Below are 21,668 nucleotides of genomic sequence, written 5' to 3' on the forward strand. Positions count from 1 at the left end.
GGCACTCTACCAGGTAGCCAGGGTACCCATCACACCAGCCTGGCTCCTAAGCATCCCCAGGTAAAGAAAATATACAAAGATAACTCAGCTGCCATTAGGATGAGGAAAAACTCAGTTCTGCTTAAACAGTGTAAAATAAAGCATGGTTCCCTTTATTCTTAGAAGACCATGGTAGCAGAGGAATCAGTGTCATTGATCCAACAATGAGATACAGCTTGTCAGCTGATGCTCTCAAAACAGCACACCTTGAGGTGAACTTTGGAGGTTTATTTCCACAGGCTTGCCTCAAGCTGCCTGAATTAAAATTTAGAGAAGAAAGAGTGGAAGAGCTCTCCTTGATGGGATGTCATGGGCCAGGATGCCATTCTCTGGCTGGCTGGAATCTGGTTAGTTGAAGTTCTCACTTCTAGAAAAGAAATTAAGCACTTTACCATCACTGTCATGGAGAGGTTATCTCAGGTTTTTAGCATCATGCTCAGACTCATCCTGTTTTTTCCCTAAGAACAATGGGACAATACATTTTAGGGTCCAAGTTAGTTCTTGGCATGTGTCCTGTTGCTTTAGTAGAATTACTAGTGTGCAAGGAGCATGAATAAAGTTCATGCATAAATACAGTGATTCCTAAAATACAAAGTGCTAATTACAGTTTGCTTCCCTTGGGAGAGAACTGAAGATGGCTGACCATGTAACCCCTCTCTTCTCTACCTCTTTTCCTCCAGTCCTCCGTGATGTCAGTCTGCTTTGCCCGTTTTCACCCAAACCTGGTCGTTGGAGGAACATACTCTGGCCAGATTGTCCTGTGGGATAATCGCAGTCACAGGCGCACTCCGGTTCAGAGAACCCCCCTGTCTGCTGCTGCTCACACGGTAAGGATAAAAATCACCTCCCCTTTCCTTAGAGGAGATGGTCAGCAGGGAAAGGCAGCTGCCTTGTTGTGTCTGCAATGCTAGTTGCCACACAGATGAAAACAGAACTGTGGCCCTTGAAGGGAAAAAAGTAGATCTGAGACATGAACAACCACCTCTTGTAAGTGTTTGATCATCACAGATTGTACAATCAAGTCAGGACATCATTCTCCTTTCCAAGGAAGAAGGCAGGATTGAGTACAACACTTGAATGAGGCACCTATGTGCCAGCACAGTGGCACTGTAGTTCTTGTCCCCATTGTCTGTAAAGAGAGCCAGACCACTGTGGAGGCTGTATGTCTCTCAGTCTGATGTGGCAGGCAATTCAAGTCATTATTGTTGTCTTGGTGTACACAAATTTCTCCTTTGAACCAGATTAGGCACCTATGAGGGTGTCAAAGTGGATTCCTATAAGTAGATACTGGTGCCCTTGGAAAAAGTGGGGCAATTTGCTTCTCTTTTGTAATAGAGCAATACATAAATCCCTGCCATGGTCTTCTGCTCCAGACAGGGCCGCAGGGCAGAGTTTGCACAGCGAGGGAGAGTTTGTTTCAATGGAATGATGCAGGAGAGCATTTTGCTGACACACACAGGTACTTACAGATAATTATCGATGGTGGCGATGGGCTCTAGTGATGTCTGGGAGATGAATGGGCAGAGTAGTAACACAAAATGCTTGAGAAAGAAGAGACTTTGTCTGTGATACAAGGATGATGTCTGTGGTAGAAGAGTCTCTTACACTGCAAAGTACTCATATTGTGCTGGAGGAGGAGGCAAGCCTGGGTTGCCTGCTAAAGTGTCCTCACTCTGCTGTGGCACTGACATCCAGCCATCCTGCACAAACACCTTGTGCATTCTCCTCCTCCAGAGTCTGGGCATGGGCAGACTTTCAGCAGAGATGGAAGGTGGAGTAGCTCCTCCTGGGAGAGAGCATAGGGCAATTCCTGAGTGGAAAGTAGAAAGGAGGAGAAAAATGCAAAAGTATGATATAAGGGTGCAGAAAACCACACATTTTCTGTAACAGAAGGAACTGAACTCAAAAAGCACTCTGAGAGATAAGGTGATAATCTTGTTCTAGCAGATTGAAGGTTCAGACAAAGTGATAGTACTTCTTGAGCTCCAGCTTTTACAATTCTGTGATTCTAATGTTTGGAATTTGCAGATCAAGGTTCAGCTTTCAGTTGATTGTGACAACATAATCCCTGCAGTTAAAAGACAGCTCCAGAAGCCATGCCATGTGAATAACTGCTGAAGATTCAGTATGGGGCCAGTGTTATGATTGCAAGTCTCTTATATTAAAAATTACAGGTGTGCACAGACATGCTTAGTGGGCCAGGCAATACAAATGTTGTTCCCTAAATTTCCACTATCATGAATGTTGATGTAATTATCTAATGATCTGTGCCATGGGTTGCAACTTCAACATTGCTTTTCATTTCCCTAATGTTTTTGCTCATTGTGTTGCCAGTAATGTTGTTCAATCTGCATGAAAAGAAACAGTCTCTCCTGGAAGTGCAATTTAGAGATGTAGCAGACCAGAAAACTAGTGGCAAGAAGCTGACTGTCACTGAAAATTGAACAACTGGGACTCAAAATTAGACTCAAGACTAATGGGAAGTAATTTGTTTACACTCAAAAATCATTTAAGGCAAAATTGTACCTCCTGGAATTATATATTAAAACAGTTTTATTATTGCAGTAGAACAATATGTAATGTTTTCCTTTGGAATAATATAAATAAATTACTTTCAGTCGTGGATGGGCACTTTATGTGCTGTCATGGATTGGTATAAATAAGTGTTTACACAGTCTAACATGAGGAAGTATGATGTTTTAAGGAGCGCTCAGATTTTACAATAAGAGCTGCTTACTTTATATTTGTACATAGGAATTACTTACATAAATTGTAAATGAGGTCCTGGTTGCAAAACGCTGGCTTGAATCCTTGCTGCCAAGAAAAAAAAATTAAATTAAGACAACACTACATTAGCAATGTTACTTTTTGTACTGCTAGATACGTGAGCTGAATAGTCTTTTTTTAATTTGAACTCATGCTGCATGTGAAAAAAGGATTTTTCTCTTTTCTTTCTCTTGCTTTGTTTATTTGAAACAGATAGATCGTGTTGTTTTCCCTGACTTAAACCTTCCTGAAATTTAGTATCACTGATTACTGCCTGGATTCACCAGGAAAGAGAATTCTACCCACAGCTTACTCACTAATTTCCTTTCACACCCACCACACATCTGCACTTGGGACAACAGGAAATTTTAATTAGGACAAAACCTTTTTGCATGATGATTTCATTTCCAAGATAAATAAAAGCAAGCTGGCAGCAACCCTTTGAAAGGAAGGAGCCTGTTTAGACTTTCTGTTACATACAGTTGGTTGTCTTTTTCATCTGCTTTCCTTACATCTTTTCATTTCTGCCATGAGTTTTATTGTGCATGAAATTGATGGCTGGTAGCCCTGATTAAAGCCAGGCCTGACACACTGAGGTGCTGCTGGAAAGACATGGCTCACTCTTTCTCCCACACTAAATATTTTAGATATTCCACTACTTGCTGCAGCTTCCTCCCACCCACTCTGTCTGTTTGGTCTACTGGAGGTCAAAAGCCCATGAAAAAAATTGGTCTGTATGTATTTCACACATCAGTATGCAGTAATCATGTTTAGCACTGGGGTCATTAGTTTACACTAATCTGCAAGGTCCATGATATGAGGGTAATAGTGTGAGACACATATGAGGGACCAGTTGGGGTGCATTTGATGATCTGGGAGAAACCAAGTGCCTGACAATCTTGAGAGAAAGAAAAAAATTGGCATCAAATGGACCTTGTGACTTACTGGTGTGTACAGGTTGCCTCCAAGCATAAGGTACTATTTCAGCAGCATCCATCTGAGTGTGGGCACAAACACTGTACAGGTGCTGCACCTTTTGCTCTTGAAGTGGGGACATTTACTGGGCCCACTCAGGTATCAAACCTGAGAGTGAGCCAGAGCTCTTGAGGATTTCTGCCATTCCCCACTGACTGGGTACGTGACCTGCAGCTGGATCTTGACGTAAGTGGCAGTTCTGCCATTCCTTTCAGCAGGACCAAATGCTACATTCCTAACACTACATGGAGTTGCTTAGAAGCTCCCTAGGGATCTCTTGCAAGTTGGTCCTAATTTTCTTTAATTAAGCAAAGTATTAGAAAAAAAATGTTTTTTTCTTTCTGGGGATGCAGGTCTTCTATTTATTGGTAAACACTGCAGAAAAATTAAATTTTTATTTGCTTGACTTTTGTATATTTCTAACTCTTAATTTATCAGTACCACTTGTACTGGTCAAAGGAAATTAAATCTTATTGTTTAGTCTGACTGATTTTTCACTCTGGAGATTGCTGAACTTGACCCATCCCTCATATGTCACCATCAGATACCAGATGACATTTCAGGCTCAAAGTGTTACCAGGTTCCTTGGAAAAGGGATAGGCCACGTTTCATTATGCATACTAACTGGAATTCAGCCTCCATGGAATGACTGAAGCATGGTGAACCAGGTGTAACACCCTAAATCTAGTCACTCCCCACTTAAAATGACAGATTTTAAAAGGTGTGTTGGCCAGTGCTGAAGAACATTGATGGGCTTGCTCGTGTTCTTCAGCTGGAGTACATTTGCAAATATTTAGCATGCAAGCCAAATTCTGACAGAGTTCAAGCTTTATGCAGCTGTTTTCTTGAATAAAGTTTTCATTTTTATTCCATTTGGACAGTTTTCCTCTTTCTGCTGGTTATTTTCAGTGTCAAAAGCCATCAGAAGAATGATACATGTCCCTGTGGGTGAAATCTCATCCACATAATTCTGTATTTTCACAGCATTACTCAGCTGGGCTGTTTTATTATGAGGAAAATGAAACTTCGAAAACATTTCCACCTCCATAACGTACTTCTTAAAATTTAAATGAAAAAGAAACCCAACCAAAACAATTCCTATCTGGCAAAAGCTGAGTCTTATATTTTCCAGGCATTGTGCAATTACTTAATCATTCTTTAAAATAACATGAGACATTAGAAATTTGTTTGTGAAAGTGTAAGAATGGCTCTCTGACTTGCAGTGTTCTGTGTTTTCAGCATCCTGTGTATTGTGTGAATGTAGTTGGAACACAGAATGCACACAATCTTATTACTGTCTCTACGGATGGCAAAATGTGCTCCTGGAGCCTGGACATGCTCTCAACTCCACAGGTGGGTTTGTTTTCACCATCATGGGGGGGAAAATTGTCTTTGGTAGAGCAGGATACCTGCGTAGTGGAACATAGCTCCTAAAAGCCAAAATCTCGCATCCTATACAAACTAAAACCAATGGATGCACTTGAAAGAGTACAGCTTGCTTCCAGCAGTCTCTGCTAAGAGCCAAACCCCATTTCCTTTACCACAAATCATGTAATTATTGTAATACGTTAATGCATAGGTCAGTTTCAAGTGAAAATGAAATAGTCCATTTTAAAGCATGGTAATTACGGAAGTCGCCTGTGGTATAAATTGCACTTATTCTACAGCATTGTTTAACAAATACGGACTAGATTGCACTGCTGCTGAACACACCCTAGGCGCTGCAGGTTTCCAAGGCACAGTCAGAAACTCAGAAACTTATTTTGCTGGCAGCCTTCAGTAGCCAAAGGAACAAACAATGCAAATCAAAAGTTTTAGAACTAATTCTCCCCCACTGGAATGTTTGCTACTATTGTCTGTTCCCCTCCTCCTCTCCTTTGTATCAGACATGAAAGGAAACACAGGAAAATTGCCCAAACCACTAGTGATTATAATAATGGAAACTAAACAAAGAATCCAATATTGAAAAAGGTGTACAGAAAGCATCCTTTAAGTGTTATCTTCTGAAGAAGTACATTTTCTATTCCAACACATCACTCATTTTATACACAATTTCTTAGAAAAAAAATTAATATAATTTTCACTAAGCATCATGGGATCTCATCTTGTTTCAAAATGCTGCATAGAAACTCCCTATAATGATTCCATTAATCATGCACTAATGTGCAATTACTATTGAATTATTTGCTTTTCAGTGTTGACACAAGAGGTGGGACTCCTCTATCCTAACCTCAGCCATCTAAAAGCTGATGTGTCAGGTCTAAGTTAGAAATTCAAGTTTTCTGTACCGCTGAGGTAGAGAGAGGCTGGTACTTCTGGAGGGTGACTCATCCCATCCAAGTGTGAAAAGCCATTTCAGATACCCACCCTGGGACATGGAACTGTCCTATCTTAGGGTGGAGGAGGAATCTGGAAGTCATCACATCTACTCCTCTACTCAAAGTGAGACCAACTTCAAATTTCGACCACATTGCTCCTGTAAGGCAACAGTGTGGGGCTGGTAGTTGTGCCCTGGGGCTGTAAGAAACCAGTACTCTTCTGCAGTAGAAATGGAGGCTTCTAAAATGGCCCAGGCATCTATGTTCAGGCACCCTCATGCCTTCCACAGTTTCTCACCTAAACATCAAGAAGATAAATCTCAGCTACTGGAATACTGAAGTCTGAAGCACAGATCTGTGAACACCTGAGTTCCAGGATCTCATCACTCAAATGGAATTTCTCTGCTCCAAATCTGGCTCTCAGCAAGGATGGGAACACACCCCACATTACACTGAAGTCTGGCACATGGCTCATGGTCATCTAGAAAAGAGAGGCACAGGACTTGATGTCAAGCTGCATGCCATAGCTTTAAACTGGGAGGAGTGAAGTGTTGCTGATGTGTGTCAGTCTGAAAGTTTCCAAAGACACAGCTCCAGAGCACTTGTGTACAGTCATGGTGTGGGCGCTGGGAGCAGAGTGTCCACCACAGCCTACGGCCACGTCTCTGCAGAGACACTAAATGATGACCTCACCCCAGAAGGTTTTAACAAAAATATATGGTCTCTCTCCCATATTAAGAGAATTTCTCTCTCTCACTCACATGTTTACAGAAATATGGGGTGGTCTCCCAATGCATTTTCCATGCCTTGTTTTGCCTTCATAATAGAACCAAATTTATTTCAAAGAAAAGCATAAACCAAGCAGAAGTATTTGTCTGTGGGTTTGCATCACTCTCCTTTCACAGGGATACCCATTTTCTTTGCAGCAAAAAAGCCCTTTTGATAAAAACCGTACAGGCTTTGGCCCTAGAAGAACAGCAGCATAGACCTTTTAAACATAGAGAACATAACCACTTAAATAGCTAAAAATGAAAATGGTGAAATCATTCAGGCCTTTTGTGTATTCTTGGGTTACACCATTTAGGCTGAAAAACTAAAAAGTTGTGCAAAATCTGCTCAAAGCGTACACATCTTGCAACAGCCACAAACTTGCATGGTTATTTTATTTGCAATTGCAAAAATGGGCATGCTGATTTACTTTAAAATATAGCTACCAAATGAAAACAGAAAACATTCCTGCTGGTTTGTAGCTTGATGGTGGAGTCTAGAGAGAGTGTTTATGGTTACCTCAGAAAATCCCTGAAAAGCAATGCTTAGAATGGTGATAGTGGCAGGACCCCAACTTTTTAATTTTGTTCTGCAAAGGGACAAATGACACAGTGAAATAAATGCCTCACATGCATACAATATTGCAAGTGCTTCCTGACAACTGATTTCCAGAATGTAAATAGAAGGGTATTGCATGATTTATTAAAGCCTGAGGCTGGCAAATGTAACCATTAAGGTATTATCTTTAGTTTCTGCACCATTAGATTTTAAATTCTCACCTGTCATCTCTGGCTGATTTAAGATGATGCAAAAAAGACCAGTGCCTTCCTGCCAGTCTCATATGTGTGACAGACAATGCCGGGGATGGCAGGAGCATCCTGGTTTGTGACACTGCATCTTCTTACAACATCTTATGTAGAAACCAAATGTGACTGGGTCAAATGATTTCATCTTCCTCTCTTGCTACTCCATGTATTATTTAGAAATCAGTTTTTAAAAAAACCCCAACCCAGACTAACAAAAGGAGGATCCCAGCCTAATAACAAAAACTTATTTTGGTAGGAGAGCATGGAGCTGGTATACAATAAGTCCAAACCAGTGGCGGTCACAGGAATGGCTTTCCCAACTGGAGATGTCAATAACTTTGTCGTGGGCAGTGAAGAGGGAACAGTCTACACAGCCTGTCGTCATGGAAGGTGAAGTTCAGCATTTTGTACTTCTAAAACATTGTGTACCTGTGTTGATGAGAGACAGCCAAGTGTGTGTGGAGAGTGTTCAATGTTTTCTTCTCTTGGATCAACAATGTCTGATCAACAATGTTCCTGTGACCAGCACAGGAGCTCCCCAACTTTGAGCATCTTTGCTACAGCCTGTTATACTGGGGCAGTTACCCCAGGCTCTCTGTAGCTGGTGGGGAGCAATGATTACCCTTAGGTTGACTTCCTTTACTTTTTTCAGTCATGTGCCTGAAGAGGAGATGGCTGGGCCCTCAGAAATACCTCTTTCTCACCAATAGATGAGATGAGATGAGATGAGATGAGATGAGATGAGATGAGATGAGATGAGATGAGATGAGATGAGATGAGATGAGATGGAGGTTTACACAGCTGTGTACAGGTTTATACACCTAGCTGAGATGCAGGTGTCTATGTCTGCACAGGTCAAATGAGGCCTAGGAGACACTTCTGTTGAAGGGTAATCAGGCCTCAACCAATATCAGATGGTAATCTGTTTTTTTTTTACCATTCTCAGCTCCATCTTCGGTCTCCACAGGGATAAATCAGAGAAAAGCCACCATGGGCCTGGTTCCTTTAATAACATGGATGCAGCCACAGTGTGCTACATGGGTTCTAGAGAATCCTGTGCTCTCTCACACTGTGGTCACACATAATATAACCCAGGCTGTAGTTTGATACTGCAAGTTCCTTGTTTGGCACCCTGAAAACCTGCAGCATGCTGGTGTGCTCTGTTAGCTTCCAGTAGTAGTTTTATCTCTGGGAAACTTGAAAGGCTTTTGTAAAGAACAAAATCTTGGTTTTTCCACTGACAGACTTGGAGCTCATCCCCACCAGTAGTACACAATGTTCTCTGAATTCTTATTTTATCATATTCTGAGTTTATGTTGGCCAAAAAGACATTGATACCGTGGTTTAAGATTATAAGGCTTCTATTACACATCCCCAATGTTTTATAAATACTGTTTTACATATGTTTTGTTCAATGTTTTTTTTTATTTTAAAATATTTTTATTTTAGCCTGACCACTGACAGTGTTGCAAAATTGTGTCTATTTAGATATATACTGATAGGCTGTGTGGCAGCTCATGGTTTGAATGAGTCTTCGGCTGCTTGGATGAATGAAGCATGCCCAAGGGCATTTCTCACTTCTGAACTTTCAGACTTGCCTGGTTTGTTCCTCACAAGAGGAGGAAGGTGCCAGATCCTCTTTTTGGCACACCTTTTTATAAACCTTCTACTGATCATTGACAACAGCTCTTCTGCTCCTGCCTGTCTTTCCTGGAGCTTTTTGCTATCATCCCTGGTTTACTTCCAGAGGCTCCTGAGTCCTTCAGCCCAGCACAGTGAAGAGCCATATGTCATTCTGGAAAAAGGTGTGTCAAAGCACAGCATACACCCAGGGTGGTCTCAGTGCTCCAGGACTCCCCTTACCCCACTGACTATGTGGCAGATAGCTGGGGTAAAATAGGAGGTGTCCTTTGTATCCAGCAGGATACTGCAGGACTGAGCCCCTGCCCCGGCACATGCTGCAAGGTCTGGCAGGGGATCATAAGTGAGGTCACCCTGTCCTCACAGGAGAGGTGAGGGGACACTCCACCCTGGAACAGGGACCAGTTTCCTCTGGCACAGCTCCATATCTCCTTTCAGTACACTGTACTCACACTGGCACAGGGCAATTTTTCTATATTCTAGCTAAAAGGGTAATTTCATTATTCCCTTTTCTGTATACACTGTCAGACAGCACTGACAACTGATCTGGCATCATTTGCTTCCAGGAAGAAGAAAACTGTGCACATTGTCTCTTACACAGCATTGTACTTTTCCTTCCTAATAGCTATTCCAGCCTCTGGCTGATGAAATGCACATCTCCCCTTGTTCAAAGTAATGACTCTATGATACCTGATCACAGGATCAATTACCTCACTTTTTGTGAAAAAGCATTTGCTTCCTAGTGACTTGATTGATTGCTATGAAAAGTTATCTTAGATATTTAAGAGAAAAAAGAATTGCCCATGATAAGTCATTAACATATCTGCATTTTTATTTTAATGGTTATTCCTTGTGATAATGGCTTACTCAGAGGCATAAGCTATAGTATAATTACAATTTTGAATTTTATAATTATACAGAAATGTTATTTCAATCTACAGGAGTAGACAGTGTATGTAGAAGTGAGTAAGGTAAGTCTTCAGAAGTAAGAGAAATTCTCCCTGGGCTCAATTCTGAGCATTAATTTCCCCACTGGAGTAAACCTACTGCAGGCAAAGTCCTTGGCAGGAGAAAGATTTGCAGGTTAAATAGAACTTTAAAAGGAAACAGGACCCTAACAGTAAAGAAAAGTTATGCTAAAACACTAGGTGGTGAATAATTCTCTGCATGTAAATCCTTCTTCTCCCTGCAGTAAAGCTGGCATTGGTGAAATTTTTGAAGGCCACCAAGGACCTGTCACAGGAATCAATTGTCACATGGCAGTGGGTCCAATAGACTTTTCCCATCTCTTTGTCACATCATCATTTGACTGGACAGTGAAATTGTGGACCACAAAGGTAAGCAATCCAAGTTGGGCTGGGACAAGTAATTCTACTTGTGAAAATGCTGTTGTCAGAAATATTTTAATACTATCTATCAAGTCCTGAGAACCAATTAATTGAAAAGCTGTGGTTAGAATGAGCATAGTGATAGAATTGTAAGTGAAATATACAGCTAGTGTAATAACCCTCAATCATATTTGCCCTGGAGCATACCTTGCCCTTTAGCAGGCCTTCATTTCAGTATTAACCCTAGTGCTGAGCAGTTTCTCAAGGCAAGGAGATGAGGCTGTCTTGAACTCCAAGCCATCAAACAATCCATTCAGCACTCCCTGTGCAGGCTAAATTGCAAAGCTAATACTATGCACTGTGGTGATGCAGGAGCAGGAACACTTTCCTCTGATGAAGCAACAGGGGAAGTGCACATACAACTTTGTGCAATCAATATCACTTGTGAAATTCACTGCTGGAGGAGGCTGTGATAGCCAAAAGGTATAAAATGTCCCAATGACATTAGACACTGGAAGCAGGGAGGAAGTACATGCTGGAACTTGCATTCATGACCACCAGGGATCTGCTGCTGACTACTCTGTGGCCATCTGTCCGTGACCTCTTTCAGAGAGAGCAGCAGAACAGCAGAAATGGTACAGTCCTGTGAAACTTTGAAACCCCAACACTCCATGGGACAGACTAAACAGACCAACCTGATGGATCATACAGGCTGAGTAAAACAGGACAATGAGATGTAAAATCCTAATTATATAAGTAAATAAATTTATTTTATATAAATTTATTTTTTTATACACCAGAGTAGAGAACTGCCTTCCAAATGTCAGGTTCTTGCCTTAACCAAGTTGGTTTTATGTCTGCATTTGGTTCACATCTTGAGCTGCACCCGGCAGAGTTCCCGTACTGGAAGCTGACCACAGTCAGGAAGTATCTCAGCATGTGTTCCTCCAAGACATCAGGGCTTGGAGATGTTAGAACAGATGCACAGCAAATGTAAATATGAAAGTGATCAGAAGGGCTCATGTGACAGCCTTGTGCTGGAAAAAGCAGCAGTTACCTAGATGGTAACTTGAATCAGCTTCCATAGCAGCTTCCCAATGCTTTTGTTAATGGCCTGATCCAATGTGTGTGCCAATTAACAGGTATTTTTTCCTAATCATCAATGACCACAGCTGTTGGTTTTGTCTTGAACATTATACTTCAGGAAACTCATAATGAGAAAGGTGCATGATTTACCCAATTCACATGTAACTGTACACATCTCTAGACCCAGCCTGAATGAATGCAAAAGTCATCCAGAGGAGTGGACATGGGCAGGCTGGAATGGGTCTGGGATGGTTCCTAGGCAGTAAACGTTAGAAAAGGCTGCAGGATAGCCAAGGCATGGACAGCTTAAATGTTGGCTCACTGGGGCTAGGTAGGCTATTTGGTGTGTGAGACAAGGGAGGCCTGGGCAGTGGCGACTTCCCTTGGGAGCAAGGGAATACTGGAGTGTTGAAGCTGAAGCTGAGTAAAGGGAGAATTTGTGGGGAGTACAGGGAAGATGAAAGGCAAGTATTGAATTCCAATCACACATGTACAGAAAAGTCTTGGGTTGGTATTTAGCTGTCAGCTTGAGGCTGAATATGGCAATAAGGGTCTCATTCATCTGCAGCTTAAATGAAAGTGCATTAAGGGATAATAAAGCCTGATTTTTATTTTAAACTCTTGGTATTTTAGAAGTTAGTAGTAACACTAACGCAGCACATTTTGGGCACAAAGACACTGCAGATAGTAATACACAGTTATCCTTGTGGAATATTTCAGTGCCAGAACGGTTGGGTCTGATTTTGTTCAAGACAATCAGTTTTCAAAGAACCAAACCATTTAAATTTCTGATATCCATCAAGCTGTGGCTTGTCTGGCAAGAGAGGCTTCCTGAGAAAGCTGTTTGACTGAGCTGGGCGAGCTGTGATGTGCATGTGACACACCACGGCACCGCTCAGACCTGGAAGCTATGCTGCTGTTTTGGATCACTCACTTTCTTCTGGAGCAGGTTTAAGCAGCAGCAGCAGCCCCAGGCTGCTGCCCTGCCAGCCACTGCCCTGTGAAAACATCCTCTGAGACACTAGACAAGTTCTTGAATTGTGATGAATGTTTTCTTTTTCTCCCCATTCAACTGCATCAGAAGTTTATTTCCATATTGTCTGAATAATTTTCTTGGCTGGAGCTACTACATATTTAAGGCTCTCTTTGTTCAGTTCTCAGAGTCAAGGCTCAGTCAATCAGTGGGCTCTGAAAAAAAAATAGTGGATTGATATAAAGTATTAAGTGCTTTTGCTAGCTAATAAGATTTTAGTTGGAATTGGTTTATTCCTTTAGTTTCTTATTTGTAAATTTAATCTCCCTATCAGCATCCAAAGCCATATTGCTTTCCTGCTTCTACCAGCGTCGTCTACTTAATCCTGTGCACATTATCCTCTTTGGTCATGAAATTCAATTCCTTTCTGTTTCACAGGTTCAGAGTCAATGTCCAATTGTAAAGTGAACCATAAAAGCTTTGTGTTTATATTGTCTATTGATGTTGTGTAGCATCCTGGGGTGCTTACAAGAAAGGCACTTTCATAGCAGGCATTTGACTGATGGATTGAAAGCACCATCTCCCTTAAAAACTCTCACTTTACATTTTATAATGTTTTTGTGGTTAACACATTTTCTAGCTAAAGGCAGTTCAACCAGGTGACTGAGAATAAGATTTTCACTAGCGGATGAATGAGCGTTTTGTAGATAGAACTAACACAAGGTTCATATAATCACCCATCACATCAGCCAAAAATTAGATCCCTGTGTGAAGTGCAAACAACCAGAAGCAACAGGAAAAGAAATAGAATTTGCAATTTCAAGCAAAGATAGTTGCTTGATAACCACAGCATAACCTGGTTCCTGATGAAGTTAATAGGGCTTTACCTTGAATTTATGCTGCACCATGTGAGCAAGTCTGGGATGCAGAGCTGTCAAAGGGAAGTCCCGATGTGAAGTGTCTGTGGAGCTCTGCCCTTAATTAGGTAGTGTCGGTACGATGCTTTGAAGAGGTAAAGTGCTAAGTGGAAATGCTAAGTGTTGTTAATTAATTAAACACTAATCCTCATGAATGAATAGCATGAGGTTAAATAATGAAATGTAAGTATTGTTATTATTACAGCAATTGCTGTTTGGAGAGCAAATTTTTTTGATATTGTGTCAAGAGATGGAAGCTGTCTTGGAATTGCTAAAACATAGCAAAACATAAGCTGGTTTCAGCTAAAGCCTTGAGGACAGAGAGCTGGATTTTGTTAGCTTTTTCATCCTTCACATGCCTTCTTTAGCTTTTATCCTTCCACTGAGGGGAGATGCTAATGACTCATTTTCTCCTCTTGCACCCATGCCTAAGTCCTGCTCAGATGGGCAGAGATTGGTGTAACTGTAACAACTTTGCTGTATCCCCATCCACGCTTGTTCCCTCTGCCTAATGTTTAAGTAATAGTGGCAATGCCAATATCAGAAGGAGGCTCAGAGGTGAGCAGACTGGTAGTAGGGCCACCACATCACCATTATCAGGGTCTAATGGAGCCAGAGGTCATGTGTGCCCTCAGTGACAGACTACCCATTGTGTGTCAATGCTCAGTTTTGCTTTACCAGTACGTGCATCAATGCTAGTGCCTTCCTTGTGCCTCTCCTTTGTCTTTTTTTTTCTTATGCTCTTCACATGCTGCTTTTCTCTTCTGGTATGCTCTGCTGTTCCAGTCTGTTGAGCTTTTTTGAGAAACCACATTTTAAACAGCAAACATTCCCATTTCTATGCTATGTGCCTTCACATGCATCTCTGTACCTTGAATATCTTATGCCCATGTGCTTGTTGACAACCTGGGTATGACCCAGTCCTTCTGTCTCTTGGAGCAAATTACCTGTCATACCTTCCTATCAGCATGTAACTTCAGACTCTGCTGGTTTTCATTTGGCCTAGAGGTGAACTCCATCTCCTCCAAGGTCCAGCTGAAGCCTACCTTTAGAAAAATGCAAAGAAGCATGTGGTGGTGGTGGTGTTGCTATAGACAGGTATCTCTGCCCTTCCCCAGAAGCCTTGCTCATAGGATCTGATCAGATCCACTTAATAGACTAAATTTACTGTGATGGAAAAGGTGCTGCAGAATGAACCAGAGCACTACTTGATGGTCACATTTGGCCCATATCTTCTCATATTATCATGTGAGGCATTTTAGATGACTCTTCATATGAAGTTGGATCCTTGTGGATCTTTTATTATGTAGAGCTTTCACACTTTGGTTTCTTATGCAGCCACTGGAAAGAAGTAACTGTACAGCATACATTATAGACACCTCTTGGAGAGACCACCATTCCTGCCCACCACTGTCTATGCAGGAGCCCAAGTCTGGCAGATGATCAGTTGCTGTAGCTTTTGGTGGCTTTCTTGCATCTGGGCAGCCTCAGGCCATATCTAAACTTGCAGACGTGTCAGCACTTCTGAGCTCCCAAGTCTGTCTTCTTATCCTGTTTTTTCCCAAACCACTACCAGGAAGGAATCAGCTTCTTTATCCCATACCACATGCACATATACATATGCACCTTGATTTGCAGCCAGAATCCTGTGGATTCCTTTACTACTCCTCCCTCTGACTGATTTTGGTGGGGCTCAAATGTCTATCTCAAGGCACAATTTCACTCCTCTTACTTTGGATACCTGACTAGAATGGTCTCCCTCACTGATGCATTACCACACAAAGCTCCTTCTTTTCTCTTTGATAAAAGCAATTAAAATTATGAATTTGATTAATCAGTGTCCAAATGTTAATTTAATCTGATTATAGGGAATGACAAAGGGTGATAAAATAGCATGCTAGGATTTCATGGAAATGGTCTCTCTGTGGTGTGAGTTCAGAATTTTGAGTTTGATCCAAAAACAAGGCAATGAATGAATTTGCTTCAGAGCACACTTTCTGTCAGAAGGCCAAGCTGACTCGGGGAAGAGGGTGGAGTTGCCTGTTCAGACAGGATTTTTTTAGGTTTTGCCCTTTACCTCTGGAGCCAGAGGTCTGGCTCACATCCAGCTATTAAAAAAAAAAAAAAGGTTTTTTTCTAGGTAATTTTAAAGAGCAAAACCAAAGTGAAGTCAGGTGGCTTGAAATCAGTCCCAAGTTCTTCACTTGAAATACTTCTTCTTATTTCAGTTGTCCGTGTAGCCATATTTGATAAGTGTTAGGAAAATATTAATCAGCTGGCCAACATGCCTAATTTACTGACATGAAACATGGTGCTTCTTTGTGATACATTTAGTGAACAATGGCACACCCACAAATAAAACAGTCATCTAAAATACTGAGTTCTAAAAACTCAGTGGGCTAAACTGTATTTCAGAAAACCCTAATATAAATCCAGCTGTAGCAGTGAAAGCTCTATTTGCACATGGAAAGCAGAATTGGATTTCAGGAGCTTATATAATCTGTGCAAAACAAAGTCATCATTCCTTTTTTTCCCTGAAATCAAAATGCAAACCTCCCACTGACAGCTCTGTTGCAGAATTACACTGGAGGATCAAGCTCGCATGGAATAGTGAAGCATTTCAGGACAATTATCAGTATATAAAGCCCAGGACTTCTTCCCTAATGGAAATTTTCTCCCACCTGCTTCAGGCAGCCATCCTTTCTCTGCCATGTGAGAGACTTTTGTTATCAGTAAAAAAAAAAAAGGAACTGTGTTCAAAGACTTACAAGATGGAGTTGTCTTCAGTAATAATTAGCCTCAAAATCATTGCTTGCTGACCCATGAAAGCTCTGTGGGCATCCTGGTGGCAGCAGCTACAAATACTAATCTTGACTGTTTAGCAGACAGTGCTGTAACATCAGGCTGTGTCAGCCATCCTGCAATGCTCCTCATGCTCCTGCTTCCTGGCAGCTGAACTGCAGCAGCAGGGTCACTTGAAAGCCTGGCAATTCGCTGAGTACACGCGCAAGGCTGGGCCAGGTACCCTGCGACGAAGCAGCATTTTCCATTAAAAAGAAAAATTGAGTTTTCAGGGGCCTCATACTGAATGTTCCCATCAGAATCACAGGGGTGGGACCCAACCAAACCACAGCCACATTATCCCACTCCTCTCCTTGCCTTGCAATTTGAGCTAAACGGCCTCTCTTTAACAACTTGAGGCCCGAAGCAGGGAGACCAGTGACATGACCCCAGAAGAGGTACGTGCAGGACCTCAGTGCGTGCCACTGCCTCTCCTGCATGGCAGGAAAGCACTAGTGCACCAATCCAGCTTCTCCCAAATCATCTCAGCCACTCTCCAGCTCTGCTTCCTTGTCCCACCTGTGTGGGATATAAACAGGGAGTGACAGCTGAAGGTAGAAGACCAAATCTGCCCTCAGTGTTTCACTCTGGGTTTCCTCTGACCGGGACTTGGTGATTCTTCCATCAACATGCCTTGCTTATAATTTTCAGCAAGTCCCTCAGGACCTTCTCTGAAAAATAATCCAGGAATATAGCAATATAAAGGCAGGAGTATGAACTACAGAAACTATGAATTAGTTTGCTAGGCAAGGACAGTAGAACTTTCTGTAGTGTTTTGAGCTTCTTAAAAGAAATTGAGCCATTTTTAGAAGTAGTTAGAAATTCCAAAAGAAAACAATAGTATTTCTAAAGAAGTCTTTTGACACAAATGCATAGTTAGTAGTTTAGGAAGAAGTACTATCCTGCTTGTTTTAGAGCATGTTTTAGATAAAAGGTGGAAAACTTGATTACCATTTAGCAATGAAGTCAGCAGTCTGAGGAAATACAGAACAAATGGCAGATACCTGTATAGGCTTTTCCAGTGTTGCTGTCTGCACTTGCCTCCAGTTTGATGTGGGTGAATGAAGCAGAGAATATTAAACCTCACCGAGTGGAAACCCATAGGCACAACTCTTGTAATTGTGGAGTAAAAGGGGCTCCAGATTAGGAATTAAACTGGATGATCTAAAATGCAGAAACAAGAATACACCAGCCTGGCCAGGAACTAGGGATAAAAGTGAGCTGGGAAACTGTAAGCCAGTCTGCCTTACATGCATTCTGATGTTTTTAAAGTTCATCCATTGAAAGCAAATCTTTTAAATCATTTAAATTTACAGTAGGCATCAAGTAATGCACATTTATATCAAACTCACTGAAAATAGTTCCTCAGTTAATTTGCAGTGGTAAAGAAGAATGCCATTCTTTCTGATTTTTTTTTCTTTAGAAAATAAAAAGGTATTTTTCCATTGGGTAAGTGGAAAGGCATGGTAGAAGAGAACTTTGGAAGAACAGCAGCACAGCCAGAATGTGTTGCATCTCTGCTGAGTACTTAAAGAGTTAAAAAGGATAAACCACATAAGGAGTTTACCTGTCAGTAAAACTAGCTTCTAGGCTATATCCACAGATTTCAAAATCTCTGCTATTTGAATTTCTGATGCTCTTATAAGACAAGTGCTGTCTGACTTTCCAAGTTCTTTTATTTTTTTCTTCATACCATAGTATTAGACATTAAGATCAGTTCTCATTAAAACCGCCTGTGCCAATCATCAAACCTTTTTTCCTTTGCTTCCTTCTTTTATACTCACTTGTGGCGCTTTGACTTTGAAGGAAACCACAAGAAATGTAATCATCAGGTTATCTCCAGACTTGGTCTGCTCTCATAGCCCCTTTCCTTTTGGTCTTACCCTTGTCCCCTCTTCTATCCATAATAATTCCCACATGTTTATGCAAAAATATGGGACTTTATTATTGACAATTAAGAAAGGCAACAGTTTCGGCATCTCTGCAAGAAGAATAAATTCTAAAAGTGAACAGTTTTCTGCTTTGTCTGTCTGCAAATTTTAGAATGCCAAAGCCCAATCAGTGTAACAATACTACAGCACTTAAACAAAAGGGTTGTGAAGAGTGTAGGGATCATTTCCACACTCATTTCTTTCCCTCTGTTCTAAAACTTCTGAGTCTAAAACTTGAGCCTGTTATCTTGCCAATCAAGTCAGTTTAGACTTGATTCAGTGACCTAGTATTATCTGACAGTGAGGTGACACAACATACAGATAGGTCACAGCCCAGTGAAATGTTCTTTGAGTCCCAGAGGCTCATCTGCAATCCAGCACTGAAACTGACTGCCAGAAGGAATTTTAAGGCAGGTAAAGGAGTTTTTACTCATGTGACTCAGTTCAGGTGCCTCAGTTAGCCAGTGACATTGGGTGGCTAAAGCTGAACACATCACCCTTTTGCTTTCCCACTGCCATCCTTTGAAGGTCTGGCTACTCCTGGAAAAGATGGAGCAGGCTACAAGTTGTGAGTTGTATAGTAGTGGAGTCTGCAGGATAATGATACCCTTTGTGGAGAAAGCAGACAGGCTTTGCTGAGCCATCAGGGATGTACCTGTAACTACTGCCTCTGATTTATGACATCTAGTAACAGTTCCTGGGAATGCTGTAACTTTTAAAAAAATGAGCATAAACTGAACTTAGCAAGAGCCCACAAGTATAGCATCCAAGCAGGAGCTATTGGATAATTCTAGATCACTGTAACTATTAGAAAACAGATTTGGGAGAAACATGATAGTCCAGAACTGGCAAAATTCCAGTGGAGATTGATCAGTCAGTCTGAATGAAAACCAGGGCCTCTTTGAATCCATATAAACAGAGAGAGAACATGAAGGCTTACAAGAGCAGTAGAGCCTTATACAGAGGAGAGGACTAAACCCCTCACCTCACCACAAGAAGTAGGGACAAGTAACCCTAAACAGCTAATAGATGGTGTCCCAAGAAGGACACCATTGAAGGGGGAAAGGTCAAGGCCAGAGTAAAGCAAATTTGATGAGTATTTCACTCAATATTCCCAGCAGCTTTTTGTTTCTGCTATGCTGTCTGCATGTTTTGAGTTGGCCTGGTTAAGTGGCACCCTCAAAAGGGAAAGAATGAGCCTGGTTTCAGCAAAATATTGATATTTCAAAATATTTCAAGATGGACAAGACTGGGCCTATAAAACACTGAACAAGCTCAGATCCTATCCTGAGCAGAAGTTCCAAAAGCTGTGCCCTGTCCTAGTCTCTTTCACATCATCTAGTCAGTGTGACACTGCAGCACTCACTTTAAAGAAAGACAGAATCTTGTACCTTCCCTATGCGTTATCTCTGCTGAAAGAAATGTCTTTCTTTGACACCATTTTGCATGTTGTGGTTTTGGTTTTGTTTTTTTAATCAATAAAAACAATTTATGGAATACTTGGTCTCACAGGGACCAAGTTCATAGAATCATAGAATGGTTTGGGTTGAAGGGTCTGTAAAGATCATCTCATCCCCAATCCTACTCCCTAGTTTGTTCAAGGGCCAGAGGAACAGACACTGCTCAGGACCACTCTGTGTTCTTTCCAAGTGCCTGAAAACCTGAGCTTGAGCCTAAACAAACAACATTAGCTTGTTCAGAAAATTTCTATGCCAAGGACTAATGAATCTATTTTCTATAGATAATAGAATGAATCTATTCTCTAGGTGGGAAAAAAATATATATTCTGCCCACCTAGAGAAACAAAATCACCTTGAATCAACTTGCAAGTACTGCACAATACGGATGGCTGTTGTTAATATGGTGAGAGCCAGAAGTATGGTATTTGGCTTATCATCTTTAGAATAGAAGACAATTGAGTAGAAAGAAAGAAGTGGAGACAGCAGAGTGTGTGGTGTCACCACACATCTGTACTGCTGAAGGTACAGCCTAGGAAAGTACCTTTAAGTGGAGCTGACACCCACAGAAAGTGGGCAACGTGGAAAAAAGTGCTTATTTCATGAAATGGGCAAAGCCAATAGTTTTTTCCATGGCTTTTTAGAAGTCAGATGCTAGTTAAAACCTGTGTATATGTATACATTCCTGTATATGGATAATTAGCTACTTCATGTGTGGCGCCTCATGGATTAAAGAAAATTCTTTTATGCAAATAAGTGGAATAGACTGGTCAAATTTATATGTGTAAAAACCCCCTCTTTTATATAAATGTGTAGAATTTATTTAGGTGAGCTTCTTATTTCACAGACAAGTCTTACTTCCTAGACAGCCAACGGGTACATAAAACGTTCACTCTTCATTTTCTTCTTAAACAATGCCTCTATACAAACATTGAAGATAAGTGATTGATAACATGTTTAAATTAATGAGAAAAAATCCCACGTCTTGGAATTGGCTTTTTGCTTTTTCCACTAAAAATGCTCAAATCATGTCCTTTTGGAATCATTGGCAAAACTCCATTGATTCTTTAGGGCTGTATTTTCACCCTACATTCTTCTTTTTCAGTAATAAGTAGTTTGGCCCAAGTTTTTCTGAAGATACTGCTTTAAACTATTTCTTCTGTTCTATAGAATAACAGAGTGGGTTGATATTTAAGAATGAAAGCTCATCAAGTTTAAATTTCAGTTGTTTTATAATAATAGCCATATGTTAGTTATGGATTGTGTAGGTCTGAAGTTTTGGTAATTTAAAACTGCTTTAAAGTGACCTTTACATGGTTCCACATTTCAGCATTTTCTAAGAGCAGTCACTAGAGTTTCTTACTCATAAATCCTTGCATTACAGGATCTGCAGGCCTGGGCCCATAGTAAGGGAGCAGGCTCACAGTAAGGAAGTCCTGTGAACATTTATACACACACCTAAAATCAGAAATGGAGTCTTCACAATGAAACCAACATAACTGCTCTCAGACCAGGATAAAATGTCAACTTTTAAGAAAGGCCAGACACTGTTAGTATCAGAGACAGGACACAAAGCAAGATGGACCATATGCAGTTGTTGTGTTCTTCTCTGGTTAAACAGCGCGAGAAGACAAGACAGTATGGGAAATACTTTCTCTTTTTCCACTGGCAGCTAGCCAAGCTGGGAGGACAGGGATACTGGGGGCAGTATGAACTTTATGTAGCTCAGCTTCACTACCTGGAGATTTCTGCCATAAGATTTCTCCCTGATTTCCCAACCACACTGCAGCTCAACTTGCCTTTTGGTTGGGCTGCTCACAAT

General features: G+C 41.1%; 1 protein-coding gene across 4 annotated transcripts in view; it reads left to right on the forward strand.

The window, feature by feature from the left end:
• DYNC1I1 (dynein cytoplasmic 1 intermediate chain 1) overlaps positions 1–21,668 on the forward strand; it is a 186,490-nt gene that overhangs the window by 136,695 nt on the left and 28,127 nt on the right. For all 4 annotated transcript variants that reach the window (XM_066553538.1, XM_066553547.1, XM_066553556.1 and 1 more), the window contains exons 11-14: positions 720–866; positions 5,020–5,133; positions 7,929–8,062; positions 10,506–10,650. In XM_066553538.1, the coding sequence (XP_066409635.1) occupies positions 720–866; positions 5,020–5,133; positions 7,929–8,062; positions 10,506–10,650 (540 nt within the window). The remainder of the gene's footprint in view (positions 1–719; positions 867–5,019; positions 5,134–7,928; positions 8,063–10,505; positions 10,651–21,668) is intronic.

This window comes from Molothrus aeneus, chromosome 1, assembly GCF_037042795.1.
Source record: "Molothrus aeneus isolate 106 chromosome 1, BPBGC_Maene_1.0, whole genome shotgun sequence".
Lineage (NCBI taxonomy): Eukaryota > Metazoa > Chordata > Aves > Passeriformes > Icteridae > Molothrus > Molothrus aeneus.